This window comes from Anoplopoma fimbria, chromosome 20 (assembly GCF_027596085.1).
Source record: "Anoplopoma fimbria isolate UVic2021 breed Golden Eagle Sablefish chromosome 20, Afim_UVic_2022, whole genome shotgun sequence".
NCBI classification, from domain to species: Eukaryota; Metazoa; Chordata; class Actinopteri; order Perciformes; family Anoplopomatidae; genus Anoplopoma; species Anoplopoma fimbria.
The window spans coordinates 20,783,360-20,801,909 of record NC_072468.1 but is presented as its reverse complement, the minus strand read 5'-3'; the positions used below and the strand labels follow the sequence as shown (position 1 = coordinate 20,801,909).

The 18,550-nt window shown below is 40.6% G+C and overlaps 3 protein-coding genes across 3 annotated transcripts; 2 read left to right on the top strand and 1 right to left on the bottom strand.

Annotated features, from left to right (window-relative positions):
- Nucleotides 1-139: 139 nt before the first annotated feature.
- gja9a (gap junction protein alpha 9a) lies at nt 140-2,260 on the top strand. The gene is made up of 2 exons (XM_054620995.1): nt 140-192; nt 742-2,260. The coding sequence occupies exons 1-2, from the start codon at nt 140-142 to the stop codon at nt 2,258-2,260; spliced, it is 1,572 nt and encodes a 523-aa protein (XP_054476970.1).
- Nucleotides 2,261-3,144: 884 nt separating this feature from the next.
- Nucleotides 3,145-5,388, bottom strand: LOC129109064 (c-Myc-binding protein-like). The gene is made up of 5 exons (XM_054620996.1): nt 5,184-5,388; nt 4,922-4,994; nt 4,061-4,109; nt 3,746-3,875; nt 3,145-3,656 (listed from the first exon to the last, which is right to left on the bottom strand). The coding sequence occupies exons 1-5, from the start codon at nt 5,196-5,198 to the stop codon at nt 3,615-3,617; spliced, it is 309 nt and encodes a 102-aa protein (XP_054476971.1). The 5' UTR covers nt 5,199-5,388; the 3' UTR covers nt 3,145-3,614.
- A 348-nt stretch (nt 5,389-5,736) lies between these two features.
- Nucleotides 5,737-18,263, top strand: rragca (Ras-related GTP binding Ca). The gene is made up of 7 exons (XM_054621492.1): nt 5,737-6,302; nt 9,089-9,292; nt 10,212-10,411; nt 13,155-13,269; nt 14,580-14,722; nt 15,010-15,158; nt 16,214-18,263. The coding sequence occupies exons 1-7, from the start codon at nt 6,117-6,119 to the stop codon at nt 16,366-16,368; spliced, it is 1,152 nt and encodes a 383-aa protein (XP_054477467.1). The 5' UTR covers nt 5,737-6,116; the 3' UTR covers nt 16,369-18,263.
- Nucleotides 18,264-18,550: the final 287 nt, after the last annotated feature.

The window sequence follows — 18,550 nt, the reverse complement described above, 5'->3', positions numbered from 1 at the left end:
CACAGCTCAGTTGTTTCCCACTTTGTTTCTGGCAACACTGAGGGAGCGGCGGGTCACTTAGGTTTGGGCGATGTACGGGGAGTCGTGTGGAGGGTACAAACGATTTTTTAAAACTTTTTGGTGACAGCGTCGGGGCTGCATGACCCGAGGAGATTTAAGTCACCACCGGCAGTCTGTCCACGCCGTTGCAAGGTAAACGGAAACGGCGAGTGCACAGATCTCTGCCATTGGTTTATATGAAGCCACAGATGGGAATGGTTTATTTTGAGACGCAACTGGAAAGCTGATCAGCCAAGAGAACGTATAACTGGATGAACACGTCTACTTTAAATAGACCTTTTTAAATATTTTACAAATATGTGACATTTTGCATTTTTACTTCACAAGCTTTTTCCTATAACTAATGTTTATTTTTTTCCAGTTGAGAGGTACTGTTATTTCTTCTTTCTTTCCATTTTACTGGGAAATCTAAATGTATATTTTCACTAATATTTCTGGTTTCTTTTTTTGGGTGGTTTACAACAAATTTAGTTCTTTATATTGTGTTAATCTGAAAATATTGCTTAAATTTTCAACATGCTTTTGCTGTCTGTCTTAAAATCCATGTTATTTCCTCGAAGGTGTTCTGTACTTCTTGTCACTGTATTTTCGTCATATTATTACCTTTAAATGAGAATTTAAAACTGTTTCAGCAGATTTTCCTAATAATTGAATCTCTCTCCGTCTCTGACTTTCTACCAGTCATAATGGCAGAGTGAAGATGGGGGACTGGAACTTCCTCGGGGGGATTTTGGAGGAGGTGCACATCCATTCCACCATGGTGGGCAAGATCTGGCTCACCATCCTGTTCATCTTCCGCATGCTGGTCCTCGGCGTGGCGGCCGAGGATGTGTGGAACGACGAGCAGGCTGACTTCATATGCAACACTGAGCAGCCCGGATGCAGGAACGTGTGCTACGACCACGCTTTCCCCATCTCCCTCATCCGCTACTGGGTGCTGCAGGTCATCTTTGTGTCTTCCCCCTCGCTGGTTTACATGGGCCACGCTCTCTACAGGCTGCGGGCGCTGGAGAAGGCCCGGCAGAAGAAGAAAGCTCTGCTGCGGAAGGAGCTGGAGATGGTGGACGTGGAGTTGGCAGAAGCCAGGAAGAGGATCGAGCGGGAAATGAAACAGCTCGATCATGGGAAGCTGAACAAAGCTCCCCTGAGGGGCTCTCTGCTGCGTACCTACGTGGCTCACATCGTCACTCGCTCCGTCGTTGAGGTGGCCTTCATGACGGGCCAGTACTTCCTTTATGGCTTTCACCTCTACCCGCTCTTCAAGTGTGAGCGGGAACCTTGTCCCAACGCTGTGGACTGTTATGTTTCCAGACCGACGGAGAAAAGTGTCTTCATGGTGTTCATGCAGTGCATCGCTGCGATATCCGTCTTCCTGAACATCTTGGAGATCACGCACCTGAGTTACAAGAGGATCAAAAAGGGCATCTTGGACTTCTACCCTCACGAGAGGGACGAGAAAGATGAACTGGACGACTACTATGCCAACAAGTATAAAAAGGAATCTGTGGTGCAAATTTGCTCCAGTGTGGCCCGAAGGTCAACAATTGCCTCTGCACCCTGTGACTACAACCTCTTGATGGAGAGGGTGCAGGGCCCAATAATGTACCCGAACCTTATCAAACCTTCAACTTCTCAACCTCCTCAGAGCCAGCTGACCACTCAGCACAATTTGGATGATTGCAGATGTTTGGCTCTGAGCCCTCAACGTTGTAACTGCGCCTTGACTACCAACAAACCCTGCTCTCAGTGCTCGGACTCTCTGATTCATCCAAAACAGGAGGCTGAAGACTTTTTGCACCTTTTCCCACACAGTAAAGAGGATGGTGGCAGTGAAAAGGGGAGTCCGGACTCTCCGAGATGCACACAGAAGGCAGCTGACGCTTCCTCCGTCGCCACGCTGCCGGTAGGTGCATCGAGGAAGTCGTTGGGGGCTCCTGGCTCTTTCAGGTGCTCCACAGTGTCGGAGGGTAAAAGCTCCGACACTGATTCACATGGGGGTCCAAAAGCCAGCCGTGGACATCCCCCCTCTCGAACAAACTCAAAATCAGATAGCAAACATCAGAGCCGGCCCTCCTCACCGGAGTCACTGGATGACTCCAGCTCAGGATCCAGGCACAACGCCAGACCCTCTTCATCCAACTGCAAAACATCAATGGCAAGTAATGCAAGCAGCAGACGAGCGGCGGACCTGCAAATCTAAACGTGCAAACTGTTCCCTTACAGCAATCCGTGTTACAGATGTATTGACTCGACCCTCATATCTACGTTAAGGATTTTACACTGAGCTGCCTGCAATCTGGTGAGAGTTTGCTCATAATTATGTTTTTCTGTGAGTCTAAATAATGTGGCACGCTAAATACAACTAATAAAACTGAAATGTAGAATCTCTTGTAATAAACAACAGGACTTTGTATAGTATGTTTTGTATAGTATGTTTTGTATATTATAAAACTGTTTTTTGAATAAACCGGAATTATTTTGTGACTGACTGCATGCACTGCTATCCAATTAGCATAAAATCAAGATTGAACCATACGTCTTAGTGGTCTAATACATGATAAGGTAGACCTTAACTTGGTCAAACATAGATGAGATGTGTCTCAAGTGGCGTTTTTTTCCCCAACTTAACAAGAACATCCAGATATGTTTGGAGAAAATATTATTTTGTCTGAAGTTTGCAGTTAAATTGAATCTCTGTATGTTTTGGGGCATTATGAGGGGATTAAGCATTCACTCGTGAAGTTTCCCAAGCATATCAATAAGTAGACAACATTAGCAGCACTGACCTCAACAAGAAAACTATTGGATTACTGTTGATAGTTTTGACACTAAAATGATAAAATCTGATTAAACCTGGTAGAAAACTGGATGTGCTCTGGTCCCCAATGTCTTCATTTGTCTTTGTAATATTATCACTCTACTTGATGTTTGTTTCCTCAAAAGATTTTATATAAGATTTAATGGATAATATAAACATACACAGATTTATCTGACAACAGTATCAAAATCCCATTATATTATAATAAAAGGCCTGGCTGATACATTGATTTGTAGAAATGAGTTCAATCAGTGATACAACAATGATTACAAACAAGAAGTGCTTTATTTTACTGGTGACCAGCTCCTTGGAAATAAAGTACAAGTGTGTTGGTGTCACACACTGTCATGTGGCTCTGAGCATGTTTACAACTATGCCAGAAAAATAAAATGATTAGCACATCTATAATTTTTTCATAGACCCCTCAAACAATGACATGCCCCATGCCTTAAAGGAATACTATTAAGGGTGAAGTATTTCTTTACGATCTGACTTTTTCAGTCATAAATAAAGGCAATTTCTAAATAAAGCTAAGCTAAAGATTGATCAAAACAAGGAACGTACTTATATACATGTACAGAATAAGTTAAATTCTAAGAAACAGTAGAAAACAAGTTTTACAAAAAACAGGTGCCTAAAAAAATTCTCTGCCTTCACTTAATAGTGTTGCCGTGTCCTGAAAGCCAAAGCAAAATAAACAAAATCTACACTGATTACGCCAAAGCGCTGCGGTGCTCTATTCAGCTGGGGCTCCATCGTCAGGTTCATAACGCTGCAGCTGGAGAGATGGAGGAGAAAAGTGCATCGACATTAGGGGTGTTGCCTGAAATGACACATCATTTACCATAAGAACCTGCCTAAACTTACCTTTGATTTGAGGTCTTTGTTTTCGTCTGCCAGACGAGCACACCTCTGCCTCAAGTCGATCACCTCCTGCTGCAGAGCCTCCGTGTCTGTCGAGGGCTGACCGCCAGAATTGAGATGCTGCTTCACAAATCTGGGAAGAAGTCTGTTAAAGAATCTACAGCAAGCAGTGAACTCCTTTAATTAACATTCCTCTTGATTTTTTATTTGCAGTTATGGGTGCAGGAATGAACTCACTACCACCTAGACCCAAGAGACAATTTCTGCAACCACCAAACCCAACGGTTCAGCTCTTGTGTGTGTGTGTGTGTAGGATACTCCAGAGCATTGTTGGGCTTTTCCGGTTGTTCATACAAAGCCACTAGAACTGAAATACAAAAAAAAACAAGGAGTTAAATAAACTTGCATAAATAGGGGTGGATATTAAAAGTCAATTGAAGTCAAGTGAGTATCAAAAAAGTATTGTTTTGTTATCAGCACTGTGACTTGTGAGCACTGTGTTTTTCTTTATTTTTATTTTTTTCTACATTGTAGATTAATATTGAAGACATCCAAACTATGAAGGAACACATATGGAATTATGTGGTAAACAAAGAAATGCTCAACAAACCAGAATATGTTTTATATTTTAGATTCTTCAAAGTAGTTGAATGAGAAGGTGTGTCCAAACTTTTGACTGGTACTGTAGTCGAATCTTAAAATCAATACTTTGCCCTTATTACTGAAACCAAAAATCTGTTATTTGATGTCGATTAATAATCACAGCAGTTCAATATGTTTGTGTTTTCGGTCCAGCACAGTCAGATGAGGATCTGTGTGTTTCTAGTTTCAGTAGTAACATCTCCTGGGTTGCCTCATTTGTTTTTTTCCATTACAAAGTGAAGTTTGTGAATATTGCTCAAGCCCAAAGAAAGAAGAATTAGTTTTTCTGTCTGTACATATAATATTTCAGTTATTGTGGATTTTGTTACTGCTTTTTATTGCTTATTTATAAATATTATTTTATTTCATTTTGTCTTTCTTTTACTATGTCTCTTGTGTGCACTTTACCCTATGCTGCTGTAATCCTGCAAATCTCCCCCCTGTGGGACTAATAAAGGATTATTTTATCTTATCTTATCTTATCTTTCTTAAGAAGAAGAAGAAGAAGAAGAAGAAGAAGAAGAAGAAGAGTCATACCACTGGTCAGACTGTCCACAACACCAGCCTTCTCCAGGTACCTCCTGAACTGTTCCCTTTTGGGGTCTGGAGCCTGTAGGAAGACACAAAGTCATTCATTTCATCACCAACCCATCTGTCCACTGCCAGGTGTCAAACATGAGCTGTCACAGGTGCTGCATGGACTCCCTGATTAGCACCTTGACTCCCAGTTAGCTTTGTGCTAAACAGTTTCTACTCAGCATTAGTGTAAGACAAAGAGACAGCAGGAGACATAACTTACTCTGTAATGTGCCATAGTGGTGCAGTCTTTAAAGTTGACTTTCTTCTTGTAGTTACAGTTTTTTTGGGGGGTCCTGCTTGATCAAGCCCTAGATTTTGAAACGCAGGTAAACTCTCTGGGCCGGAAAATTAAGTTTCGTTTATGCAACGCGTCTGCGAGATGCTGCCTTCAGGTGTCCCTCGTAAATGATGATTGGATGGAGCAGAAACCGTAATTTGCAGTTTTTTTTTTTTTTTGCTGAGAGCGCTGGACTCAAATCTAAAAGTGCTGGCTATACTTTGATAGAATAATCCAAGCTCTAACTCAAGTGTGTTTTTGTTAATTACATGCTATCTTCTACTGAAAATCATATATAAAAACGTGGACACGATTAATTCCGACATTGTGGAAAGACATTGAAAGTCTCAAGTTTAGTTGATTTCTGCCGCCACCTGCTGGTCACATTGCAGAACACCAGCGCTGCCCACTTTTCTATTCAAACTCATTTTCAGCAACCTTCTTCAAATTATTAAAAGCAAATAAAAATGTTAAAATGCAATTATTAATGTAACAAACTAAAATGGCGTCAAAATGTTTTGTTTAAGAGTGTATATCTTGGTCATATTCGGGTGATAAAGTCACAAAACAGAGAGTCTGAGTACTAGTCAGGTGACAGCGATGAACTGAATTGAGTGACAGGAGCGGCCGACCAATCGTTATTCGTTCTGGAATCCGGACAGCGAATCAGAATCAAAAGGGGGCGGGGACAAAAGGAGAGAGGAAATCCTAGGGAAATGTGTGAGATCACGCTCGGTGTTTCCGAGTAGCCTGGGCTTTATTGACAAACTACACTCATTGTGTCACGGTAGTTTGTGGCGCACACCGAACACGGGTGTGGTGACCGACAAGTGACGGGGGTAGGGGGGGTAATAAAGAAGGGGGGAAGCTGTCAAAATGTCGATCCAGTACGAGGTGGAACAGCTGGCGGACAGCTACGGGGTGGCCGACTCCTTCCCCAAAGACTTCGGCTACGGAGAGGAGGAGGAGGCCGACATCGAGGACAGCCCGGCGGCGTCCGACAGCAAGCCGAGGATCCTGCTCATGGGTCTGAGGAGAAGTGGGAAGTCCTCCATACAGAAGGTAAAGAAAGGAAGCATGATCTAGCTCTCTTGTTAGCTCCCTCCCCCAGCCCAAAAAAGCTAAGTGTAGTAGCATGTTGAGCTGCACAGGAGAGAGACAGGAATGCAATTATGCAATTAATAAAAACACATTAATGAGTAGTTAGCCTGCAGTGTTAGCAGTGGGTTGTTAACCAGGTGGGGGGACACAGGTGCACATCTTCACCCCCCAAAACATGGACACAGAGCACGTGACTGGTCTGGTTTTAACAACTTGGACGTGTGTGTGTGTGTGTGTGTGTGTGTGTGTGTGTGTGTGTGTGTGTGTGTGTGTGTGTGTGCAGCTCTCACATGACTGCAAGCCGACCACACCTTCTCTTCTGCAAGTCATAACACTTTGTTTGTAAAAAAATAAAATAATCAGTGCATCAGTCATAGTACCTGCAGTTTGGCCTACATGGTATTTCACATTTATTTCATAATGTTGTTTTGAAGCTGGGTTCATGAGTTAAAGGGCCCAACACCAGCTGCAATATGTACCCAAGGGGGGGGGGGGGCATCCAAGTCCAGAGCAACCAGCACTCTGTTGGGAAATGTTTGAGCTGTGGTGGTAAGACACCCAGATCCTGACGCAGTTTGCCCTGTGATCAATTTACATATTGGATGAAGGCCTCAATAATAGGCACACTTATTACATATAAGGCGTATCATATTTTTTCCCCCCTATAGCTTCATATGTTGGCCTTATTCGTAAACTATTGGCCGAATATTTGCGTAGTCATGGTCTTTGTTTCAGGTGAGCTGGTGCACCGGAGATGATCCACCTCTGCTATAAACAAACATCAGTCATAGTACCTGCAGTTTGGCCGACATGGTATTTCAGATTTATGAAGCTGGATTCATGAGTTAAAGGGGGGGGCCCCCCAATGACCCAACACCAGCTGCAATATGTACCCGGGGGGGAGGGGGTCGGCCTCCGAGTCCAGAGCAACCAGCACTCTGTTGGGAAATGTTTGAGCTGTGGTGGTAAGACACCCAGATCCTGACGCAGCTTGTCCTGTGATCAATTTGCATATTGGATGAAGGCCTCAATAATAGGCACACTTATTACATATGAGGCATATCAGCACCTCTGTTTTTTCCCCCCCTATAGATTCATATGTCGGCCTTATTCGTAAACTATTGGTTGAATATTTGCGTAGTCATGATCTTTGTTTCAGGTGAGCTGGTGCACCGGAGATGATCCACATCTGCTCTAAACAAACGGCAGGAAAACCCTGACTTCTATACTGGAATTGTATTTAAATGGTGTTTGTGTTTAAGTAAAACACAAAAGCTTTTAAAGTGAGATTTTGACACGGGTTCCCTCTAGAAGACATGCTGTCGTCAATATTGCATTTTAGTGGTATAACTTCCCTACCAAATGTTTTCAATAAATCAATTATTACAACCAATAGACGTGAAATGAGCCCGATGCTTTGATGTCCCATCTAGATGTGGCCCACGTTGGTAATCCCTCTTTTGATTTGAAAGCATTTAATTTTGTGTCATACAACATACGGAAAGGTTAGCTGTCTCACTTATAGTCTTCAAGTCTACCGCTTACAGATGGGCACGGTGGTTGAATAAGAAATGAGATGCACATTTCATTATTCATGCTAAAATCCAAGGGGGGGGAGTAGAATCAGGCCTGATGTAGCGTGACTCGCCAGGAGCCGTTCCTGCAGCCGTTACTGCCTGAAGGAACAAATGTAAAGAACAGAAGTTTTCTCTACTGAAGTGAACAGTTTTGCGTTAATCCACTCTCACCGCCCCGTCTTAGATTAATGTTCTCCTGTGAGCCTCCAGTATGGGCTGAAGAACATGTGATTCGGCTTCATGCTGGTTCGTTGGCCTGTGACCTCAGTGGCCCACACGCTGATTCAAGATGGCAGTGGTGGAGAGGGCACTCCCAGGTCCTCCACCTCCACCATCACAAACTGCAACTTTTGTTCTACCTGTAACTGTATTCAGTAGAGCAAGACCTCCGATCAAACTTTAAACACACTTCACTTCACACAGCTGCAGTCTTACTGTCAGCTGTTTGACAGCAGGCAGCTGAAAAAAGCGTGACATCAAAGTGTTACATCAGAGTGAGTCTGCAACGTTTTGCCCTTTTCCCTCTTTCTCTTCATGTGACGTCATGTGCTTGCATCCTAGCATAAGCCAAAATACAACCCTGTCTGGATAATCTCTCCCATGAAACAATTTCATTTTGATAGAGGCAGTTTTTGCAAGACGCAACATATTGTGAAACAATAAATTACGACACATTACTGTCTGTGTAACTAATGAATAAAGCACTAAAAAGTCTGCACATGAAGTTACATTCAATATGTATTTGATGTATTATTCATTCTTGTCATTTTTATTGGTAAATGAAATTAAAGAATGTTTAACATTTCAGCCATTTAACACATGTTAAACAGTAATTTAACAAACATTAAAAGTAAGCAAAATATACTGAAGGCTCTGCACAGTATGTCTGAAAAAGAAAAGATCTGTCATTTTTTTCTTATTTATCTGTATGAAGAAAAACATTACAACCATCCACCTAAGAAAGCATGGTAATGAGGAGGTCCATTAAAATATATTGGCTGTGTTCAATTTGGGCACCAGGGTTTGTTGTCTTTACATAAATGACAAATACGTTTTGTAACCAATCTCACAGTGGCACATTCTGAAAACGCAAATGTTAAAGCAATATGTAAATTCGACACAAAATCATCTGCATTTATTCAACTTAAACGTTAACCCTTCTGATTTCAGGTGGTGTTCCACAAAATGTCTCCCAATGAGACGTTGTTCCTGGAGAGCACCAACAAGATCTACAAGGACGACATCTCCAGCAGCTCCTTTGTCAACTTCCAGATTTGGGACTTCCCGGGTCAGGTGGACTTCTTCGACCCCACCTTCGACTACGAGATGATCTTCAGAGGAACCGGGGCTTTGATATTTGTCATCGATGCTCAGGTGAGGAACAGAAAAAAAAAAAAGTGCTTCATGTTACATGGTTGTGGAAACAGTGTCACGTGTCCAATTTCCAAAATATATATACTCACTTTCACACATATTTTCAATTTTGTCAATTTGGAAATGCACACGTACAGAAAACTGACTCGTGTCTGTGCTGTAAGGTTCGAGTCGAAGCCCTCGAGAATAAACTCATTGATGGACAGCATGAATAGCCAGGATGAAATACAATTACACGCCCTGTCTTTAATGTCAGTGCTCTAAGTGCTTTTCAAGAAGTAATCTCAGCTGCGATGTTGGCCACGGCTGATCTGATTGCAGGGTTTATTTGTACTCGAGGAGATGCATCAGGTTCAATTAGTTTCAGCTGTTGGTCACACGTTGATATCTGGGGCGAGACTTGTTTTTGTCTCGAAGACAATGCAGCGGTACAATTCCTCATACCTGTTCTACAGCCGATCACAATGTACGCCTGCAACGGACTTTCATGTGTCATCCCTGTGACACATTTCTGCAGAGCGCGTGTTGATTTTCCTGCTGATATTTACTGAATGGAATTGGCTGTGGCATTGATGTAATTGCAATTAATTATCAATCTTTTTCTGCCCTAAAATATTTTCAATGGCTATTTTCAAGGTTCATCCCAAGCAGAAAGATAGCTGCGTGCAATTCTGAGATACTTCATTGTACATTTTGAGGTATCTAAACATTTAAAGAAGCTTAATTGTGTTGTTCTCAAATGCTTTAACTCATCAGACAGTACAGCAGAAATAATGGTGACTCATTTTATGGTTGTGTGCATAAATGTATTCGTAGAACATAACTGTGATCCCACAAAATTGGAATTGTTAATATTGTTTTAAACCCAGTTTTATGATTCATTTTCTGAAAGGAATATTTGTTACTTTCTTCCTCCTAGGATGACTATGTGGAGGCCCTGGGCAGGCTTCACCTCACTGTGTCTCGGGCCTACCGAGTCAATCCAGAGATCAACTTCGAGGTGTTCATCCACAAAGTGGACGGCCTCTCAGACGATCACAAGATAGAAACCCAGAGAGACATCCATCAGAGGGCCAACGACGATCTGGCAGACGCCAGCTTAGAAAAGCTGCATCTCAGGTAACATTTTATTATTTTACTTCTACATCTGAAGACATCATTCACATCATTCACCGCTGCCGTCTATGCAATCACATGTTGGTATACAGTCAATGTATGGTGTCTCACACACACTAATGGACACTGTCACACCTGTTATCTGTGCATGTTTGCTTTTGGTTTCCCTATCAGTTCTCATTACTGCACGGCTGTAAAAGTGATGAAACAGGCCCTGGTCTTTCTCTTAGTAACACCAGAGGCCTCTCAATATAAAACTATGATAACATTTTATTTTTACAAGTGGGATAGAACACCTGTAATACACAGTGGCTTTATCCAATATGAAAATACACCAAAGCATATATTTGCACATTTGCCATCAGGTTGTCCTACCTGCGTATTAATATTCCTTTTAAAACGGTGCCTGAAACAGACGCACTGCAACAAAGAGGATGATCTAACAAACACTGTGTCAGAGTCGAGGGGTTATTCCAAATTTTGAATGCATGAATCAACACTGCGTCGTTGTCCTATGATCACCACATATCTCTCCAACATTTCATGTTTTAATTTTCCCATTTTACTTCCCTTTTTTATCCTTTTTTCTTTTTTTTTTTAGCTTTGTTTTTTTTTTTTTAGCTTTGTGATGATTAATTTTTCAGATAACCCAGATGGGGTTTTAATGGGTTATTTATCTAAAGAAATAGCATCTTTTTTCTCAACTCATTTAGGAACTTTCAATACTTCAGTTGATCTAAATATATATCTATATCTCCAAAATATGAAACACGTGGTTTTGTTTGGAGAGTGACGAGAGTGACGAACAGCCACTGTCACAAATTGAAATCAACAACCAACCTTACATACCTAATTCTTACCCACACATTATTAAGGTTATTCAAACCAAATCACACATTGTATTAAATGTTTACAGTAGGACTGTGTTCTGCAGAGCGGATTTACCAAACATAGCAGTTTAGTAAAGAGCCTTAACAGGTTGGTTCTGGCTATAATCAGAAACATCAAATCCCCTTCAAAAAAAACATCTCCATAACAACACACTCATGCCGTCCAAATGTGAACCCATGCAAGGATTCTTCATACTTACAGGCTGTTTTGTTAAGTCAGTGGTGAATTTGTGCAAGATGTTCTATCGGCATGTTACAACAGTGCCTAATCATAACTTCTTCAATACAGTATTTCCTCATTTTTGAGAAGTTATTTCTCTAATGAAGCTCATCTTATGATGTTTTGTTTTGTGTAACTGTAGTTTCTATATTAAAAGTATTACTTTTTAGCAATGTGTTGCTAAAACAACAACTTTGTGCTACAACAACACATGCAGGTGTTAACAGCCGCTCGGTCGTACCTCCCACTGCATTAAATGTGTGATAAGTTTGTAAAGTGAAATAAGGCTGAGTCTGCACTTGTAATTCAAAAATCAGCATTATCGGAGGCATATGACTTGTAATATAATCCTAGCGTAGTGTTTTTGTAATCACGATGTTTCTGACATGATGTGAAACTGTGTGAAAAGTTATTTGTGTGTGTGGTTCGTTCTGCGATTTCAGTAGTGTTGATGTCGAGCAGCTGATGTCTGCAAACGTTTGAGTGTTACTGTGAGATTCCTCTTTGACCTCCTAATGAAGAAACAACGGCCCAATGCTTCAGATACCAGAGCTGTTACGATTCAAGTTCCCTAGGTCTGAGGAAATGATTACTTGATTGAATGCTTTCTTTATAGACAGGAAGTTAATTCATGGCAGTATTCTTAATTGATTTAAAGAAGTCATTTCAGTAAAACACAATGGTAATCTTTGCTTGTTGAATTGGAGGATTTGTAGAGCATAGAGCTGAAAGAATTATGGATTAGTTGATGAAATATGATATATTTTTTCCTTTTCTCTGGTTTGTCAATGTAAATTAAATATTTTAGTTTTTTCAATGAATGGTCAAACAAAACCAACATGTCTTTTTGTCACAGTTTTATGACAACTTTCTAAGACCAAACGATTTATTGAATGTTTGATAAATCAACAGATTTTTGAATTAAATGAGAATATTTGTTTGTGGCAAACATTAAAAAAAACATAAAAGTACTCATTAACTGCAGCCTTTACACTGACATACTGTGTAGAAAAACTTGTCGTGTTCAACCTCAAACAGGCCGTCCTGGCTGATCCCGGGTCATCTCTGCAGCAGCTTTACTGTTGATGTTTGGTGTGTGTTGGCACACGCTGCACTCTGTTTTATGTGGGGTGAGATTGTTGTTTATTCCGGTTCGACAGCCGGAGCGGTCCCAGATATATGGCGACGCTGAGTAGGCTTTTTCCTTTTTCTTTTTTTTGTGCTCTGCCTTGTGGCTCTCCGGTGCGTGCTTCACTGTAATGTATTGTAAAGTTTAGCGTCTGCTAAATGAATGCAGACCGCTCCATTTGGCTCAAGTCGCTGGCTTCCTCAGAGTCTGACTTCTTTGTTTTCATATCTCGGTAACAAAAAAAAATCTGCAAGTCATGTTTGTCTAGTTTGGCGTATGCAGACAGTTTTTTTTTTTTTTTTTTTGGCAAACGTTTAGTTTTTATTCATGCTTTTATGTCTGAATCAGCTTTATTTAACAGCTCTTTTCTACCATCCAGCGTCATGTGATCTCATCGTGACTGTCTCTATTTTAACCTGCTATTATATGTGTTCTAAGGAAGTGAGAAGTGTTTCCTACTAGTAAGTGCTTTTTCACTTCCTTTTTTTTTTGTTTTTTTTCATTCAGCTTTTACTTGACGAGTATTTATGACCACTCCATCTTTGAGGCCTTCAGCAAAGTGGTGCAGAAGCTCATCCCTCAGCTTCCCACGCTGGAGAACCTCCTAAACATCTTCATTTCGGTAAGTAAACGGAGAACAGTCAACGCTTTGTAAATCAAGCTTCTTGGGAGTTTTTGTCATTGACCAGCGTGATTAATGTGTGACAGCCTGCACTATGTGAGTCACTGCCAGCTCTGATGGCCACTTTATGGTGAGCACTTCCTCCAATGCCCTTTATAGTGGGTGACTGTGTTGCTGGTCTGTGGATGTTGCACAGGTTTTCTGCACACATGCTCATAAAACATTTTTGATTTATATTGCTGTTGATAACACTCAACAAGCAGGCCTGCCGCACATGATAATTACAATTTTTTTTTATGTTACATTTCATAAGTACTGAAAAAACAAAGAGCATTTCATTGAACCCTGTCTTTGGAATTACTTCCAAGTTTCAGCTTTGAAACTTGGAAGTAATGTTGTTTCCCCGTTGCGGGACTAATAAAGGATCATCTTATCTTATCTTATCTTATCTTGTATATGTCGTCTGTTAGCTCACATCCTGTCATGAGTGAACGACTAAAGTTGCATTTAAAACATAAAGGAAAACCCTGTTTTTTGAAGCTTTATGGAATGAACTGAATGAAAGTGAAGCCCGGTTCTTTTTGGTTACACTTTTTTTTCTTTTTGGCTTTCTAATGGGAGTGGGTGATATAGATAACATTCACTGTCATGGTATCTGGACATTTTAAATGATTGTACCAGTGTATTAACATTTCAATATGCGTGTTGAATGTTACTGGTAAATCATTAATAGATGAACATATGCACGGTACTTTATCACGTTGATGCAAAATCAATAAAAAAATCTTAACCTCAATACTGAACATCTAGAAATATCAAAGTGTACCTACCACAGTATAAACGGATACATATCTAGGACTGAAACATTTCAGCCCTAGAGATTTGTTTCTATCTTTATACTAATTATCAATTTATTTGTTATATGTTCTCTTTAAAAAAACACTGAAAATTCACCAGATTCTGAGATGTAAACATTTGCTGGTTGATTTTGAGCTCTATGATTGGAAATCTTTTGAGTTTTGGATTGTTGACTGGAATTTCTTTTTAAATTATGTGAACAATTTTATTATGTTTATGTTTGATTTTACTTTTGTCTCACATTTCAAATGAACCAAATGATTAATGAAGAAAAAATGTTAGTTGCTGCCCGTGTAAAACATCTTAAAGCATTTCGTCATCATATCGCCCTCCTCTTCTGTCTAAATATCAACAAATGTCCAATGTCTAAACCGTTTATAATAATTTCCTAACGACCTTTTTCCCCCTTTGTCTCTTCATCCCTCCTTTCCCTTCCTCTTCGTCAATGACAGAATTCAGGGATAGAGAAGGCCTTTCTGTTCGATGTGGTCAGTAAGATCTACATCGCCACAGACAGCTCTCCTGTGGACATGCAGTCCTATGAACTGTGCTGTGATATGATCGACGTGGTCATTGACGTCTCCTGCATCTACGGGTGAGTGAGATGTTTCAACTTTAGAATAAATCAGTTTAAAACATAGGGTGGAGTATCTATAGAGTAGTTTGAATAATAACTCTCTGCATTAATATACATAATAAATACAGAAAAAAAGCATTTCTTAATGTTTATGGATATAGAGTTCATTTTCTGCGGATACTTTCATCGAAGCAGAACTTAATTTATGCGTTTATTTGCTTAATTAATCCACATGCACAAACAAGCAATGTATTCCACATTTTCCCCTGAACATTGTTGTGTTGTGTTGTGTTGTGCCACATCAGTCTGAGGGAGGACGGCAGTGGCAGCGCCTACGACAAGGAGTCCATGGCCATCATTAAGCTCAACAACACGACTGTGCTGTACCTGAAGGAGGTCACCAAGTTCCTGGCCCTTGTCTGCATCCTGAGAGAAGAGAGCTTTGAGCGCAAAGGTAAACTGTCACCAGAAATCTGTGATCCCCCTGCAGCTTGTCTGGCTTAATTAAGCTAATGGTGATGTGGCTTTGAGTCAAGTGTGAGGGTGTGAAGTCAAACAAGGAAGCCTATACAGTCTAAGGTGTCGTTAGTACATTTAAGGGAAAATCCAGCAATTTAGTAAAGCACTAAAGGGTGGGGACTTAAAAGATACAGATTTTTGAAAAGAATCGTTAAAAAACGAATGCAGCAGTTGAGGAAATATCCTGACTTTTATCCCCTAGTTTTTGTTTAACACTCCTGCTGCGAGACTCTGATGACATAGTCGGGTTTCTCCTTCAGAAGCCACAGAAGAAATGACACAATCTTAGTATTTTCGTGATGAGTCAACTGATCTTCATCTGTTAAATCGGTGGAGTGCCTTTTTTTGCAAACACTGGATGTGTTAAAATATTCCGTTTTTATTTGACACTGTCTGGCAGATGTTCAGCTTTTGGTATTTTTTTTATTTTTTTATTTTTGTTTTATGACTTTTTATAAGCTGTTCCTGTAACAATGCAATACAAGACCAGACCTCTGACTATAGCTCAACAGCTCAACATCTCAAAAGTGACCATAAAGTGAAATCAACACCTTTCAGTCTTCACATGGAGTAAACATCTTCAGCTTTAGAAATGTTTTGGATAGGTATCACATTGGGTTACATTAATATTCCTTTTTTTTATTTTTTTATTTTTAAACCTGTGGATGCTAGATGTATGAAAATAATTACTAAGTGAATAGTTATTGAGAGTATTTTATCTCTTTACCTCTCATCGCAAAATAATAGCCAAACATGACACAACGTATTGACACTGAAAATACACCAAATAATCAAAAGTTTTTTTGTAATAATCAGGACCCTTTGATCTCTGTGCTGAACCAACATTACTTTATTTACATCCCATACAAAGACTGCAAAACACAAGAACACCCAGACTTTTCACTGACTTTCTTTGTGCAGCCATTGTTACAATACAATCCTCATATATGTCATAACAACATCTGCGTGTCTTTTATTGCCTCCTTTTAGGATTAATAGACTACAATTTCCACTGTTTCCGGAAGGCCATCCATGAAGTATTTGAGGTGGGCGTTTCCACCCCGCGTCCAACTGGCACCCAGGCGGTGGGCTCGCCCTGCACCAAGGCCGTGGCCCTGAACGGCACGCCACGCAACACTGTCTAAACACTGATGTTTAGTAAAGCGAAACAAAAAAAAAGCAAAAAGACCGGAGAGGGAAGGACAGACGGAGAAGGGCCAGAGAGCCTGTAGAGGAGAGACTACTAAACCGGGGCTCACCGGCACACCAATCCCAATCCCTTTGCCCCCCCCCCACCACCACCCCCACCCCCAGCACCCAGTAACACCAAGTACTGTGAGACAGCACTGGAGCACACAGCGGGGTCAGGCTTCCCAAGCTGTGATGGAAGGGAAAAATTCAAGCATTCGTTTCAAGTGAATGCAAAGCACTGTGTTGGCTGTGAGGAAGTCAAAGAGAGTAGAACTGCACCTGGACAGGACAAAGGTTCAGGAGCTTTCTTTTTTGGATTTCCTATAGCGGTCAAAGGCTGCGACAATAAGCTGCTGGTCTCTCTTAATGAACAATGTGAGGAGGGAAAAACAAACCCTTGTCGTCGACTCTTGCTCGCGGACAAACGGTGATGTCAGTGTGCAGGAATCTGTCTCGTGAAGAACCCCACCCGCGACCACTTCTGTGCTGATTTAAAAAGATGGTGGATGTGAACTGCTAGTCCTAACCCACACATGTTCAGAGATGGCCTTATGTAGATAAAGCTTGTCTGCAATGCAAGCTTTTCTCTCACCACCACTCACCTCACGCTACCTGAATGCTGCCCAAAACTCGCTTTTTGGTTTCACTCGAGAAGGGAAAACAAGGTTTTGTGAGCAGACTGAAAAGGGATTGTGCTGTCCATCTGACTTGGTCTTTTGTGTGTGAATGCAGGTATATATATATATATATGTATGTGTGTGTGTGTGTGTGTCAATGAAAGGTTTTAATTAGATTCGGGACCTTTTTACAGAAAGAGTTTATGTTTCCTTCTCAATAACAGCAGCTTAGCATATTTAAATCTTTTCAATCGGTGAAAGTAACGTTTCTGTGTGTGCTCCACTGAAAATCAAACTTTTGATTAAGTTTGTGATAGTTTGTTTAGAAAAAACTAAATTGTTTGGAAATTGTCTTTGCAAAAGCACTGCCAAAATGATTTAGTGGCTCAGTCAAAAGTAAAACAATTAAAGTATGTCATGATGAAAACCTTGGTTTTTTTTCACCATGTAAGAAAGAAAAGTAGTCGGTCGAGATGCAGGACTGATGCAGGGTTTCACACTCAACATTGTCCGTCTGAGACATTTTGGGATGATGATGATGATATGAACCGGTTGAAACGTGCATGTTTTTTGTTTTTTTGTTTTTTTTCACCTACAAGATCCAGCCCTGCCCAAAAAATAATGAACCCATGTTGTGTATTTAGTTTGGCTCTGTTCAGCTGGATCCACAGAGGACAAAATGTACCCATTCCAAGCATGCATCCGTCGGTGTGTTGTCAACCTGTATCCTGCTCAACCGTAACACTGCTCATTGCATTCAAAGGCGAGAGAGTGAAAAATGAAGCTAACCAAGACAATTAAACGCATAAACAAGAAGGGTGGGCGGGAAAAGACCAAAATTCTTTACTTTTGCCATTACAGTGACACACGATATGTTCATGCCTGCGTGTTTATTTCAGGGGTGAGATGTGGGAACTCTGGCTGCATCTAAAGAAACAGGAACCTGAGTCACGAAGCACGACGTACAAGTCATCTTTATACATTTGCTGAGTAAAACTCCCGTTAGACGTTTGCTTTGCCAGATTTTAAGGTGTTTGGGGGATTTTACTTAGCAGAAGTTATTTTGATAACTCCGTGATTTCGCTTCTTGAAAACGGAGCTCTGAATCTCCTCAACCTAGTCGTAATCAGCCAGCAGAAAATACACACTTGCACATCGGAACTGTGATGGATGATTGATTTCATGTATTGTAATGCTATACTTATGTGAAATAAATGAACATTTAAATTTTAGTTTTGTTAATGTTATTATTGGCCCAGTAGTATACAAATTGTCTAACCAGTAACTGCATGTATTTTATTAAACATCTCAAAAAAAATCTGTTCTGTACTAAATTACGAGGCAAAAAAAGAAATAGTGTGCTCCTTAACGGCCCTTAATCTTATGCAAACATACAAGCAAACACAAGATGGCGTTGTAGGATTACTCCATTGTTCCCCCCATGATGAATTGTCATACATTTAGGTCCCTTCTGCATGCCCAATAACTGTTTTCATACTTGTTAAATTTACAGTGAGCA

Excerpts from the sequence above, each read along its gene's own strand:
- rragca (XM_054621492.1), top strand. The coding sequence starts at position 6,117 with ATGTCGATCCAGTACGAGGTGGAACAGCTGGCGGACAGCTACGGGGTG. Across the intron at positions 6,303-9,088 it reads GGAAGTCCTCCATACAGAAG|GTGGTGTTCCACAAAATGTC; the intron begins GTAAAGAAAGGA and ends TTCTGATTTCAG. Across the intron at positions 14,723-15,009 it reads GACGTCTCCTGCATCTACGG|TCTGAGGGAGGACGGCAGTG; the intron begins GTGAGTGAGATG and ends GTGCCACATCAG.
- LOC129109064 (XM_054620996.1), bottom strand. Across the intron at positions 4,110-4,921 it reads TGTGGACAGTCTGACCAGTG|TTCTAGTGGCTTTGTATGAA; the intron begins GTATGACTCTTC and ends TTTGTATTTCAG. Across the intron at positions 3,657-3,745 it reads ACAAAGACCTCAAATCAAAG|CTGCAGCGTTATGAACCTGA; the intron begins GTAAGTTTAGGC and ends CCATCTCTCCAG.
- gja9a (XM_054620995.1), top strand. The coding sequence starts at position 140 with ATGACCCGAGGAGATTTAAGTCACCACCGGCAGTCTGTCCACGCCGTT. Across the intron at positions 193-741 it reads TCTGTCCACGCCGTTGCAAG|TCATAATGGCAGAGTGAAGA; the intron begins GTAAACGGAAAC and ends ACTTTCTACCAG.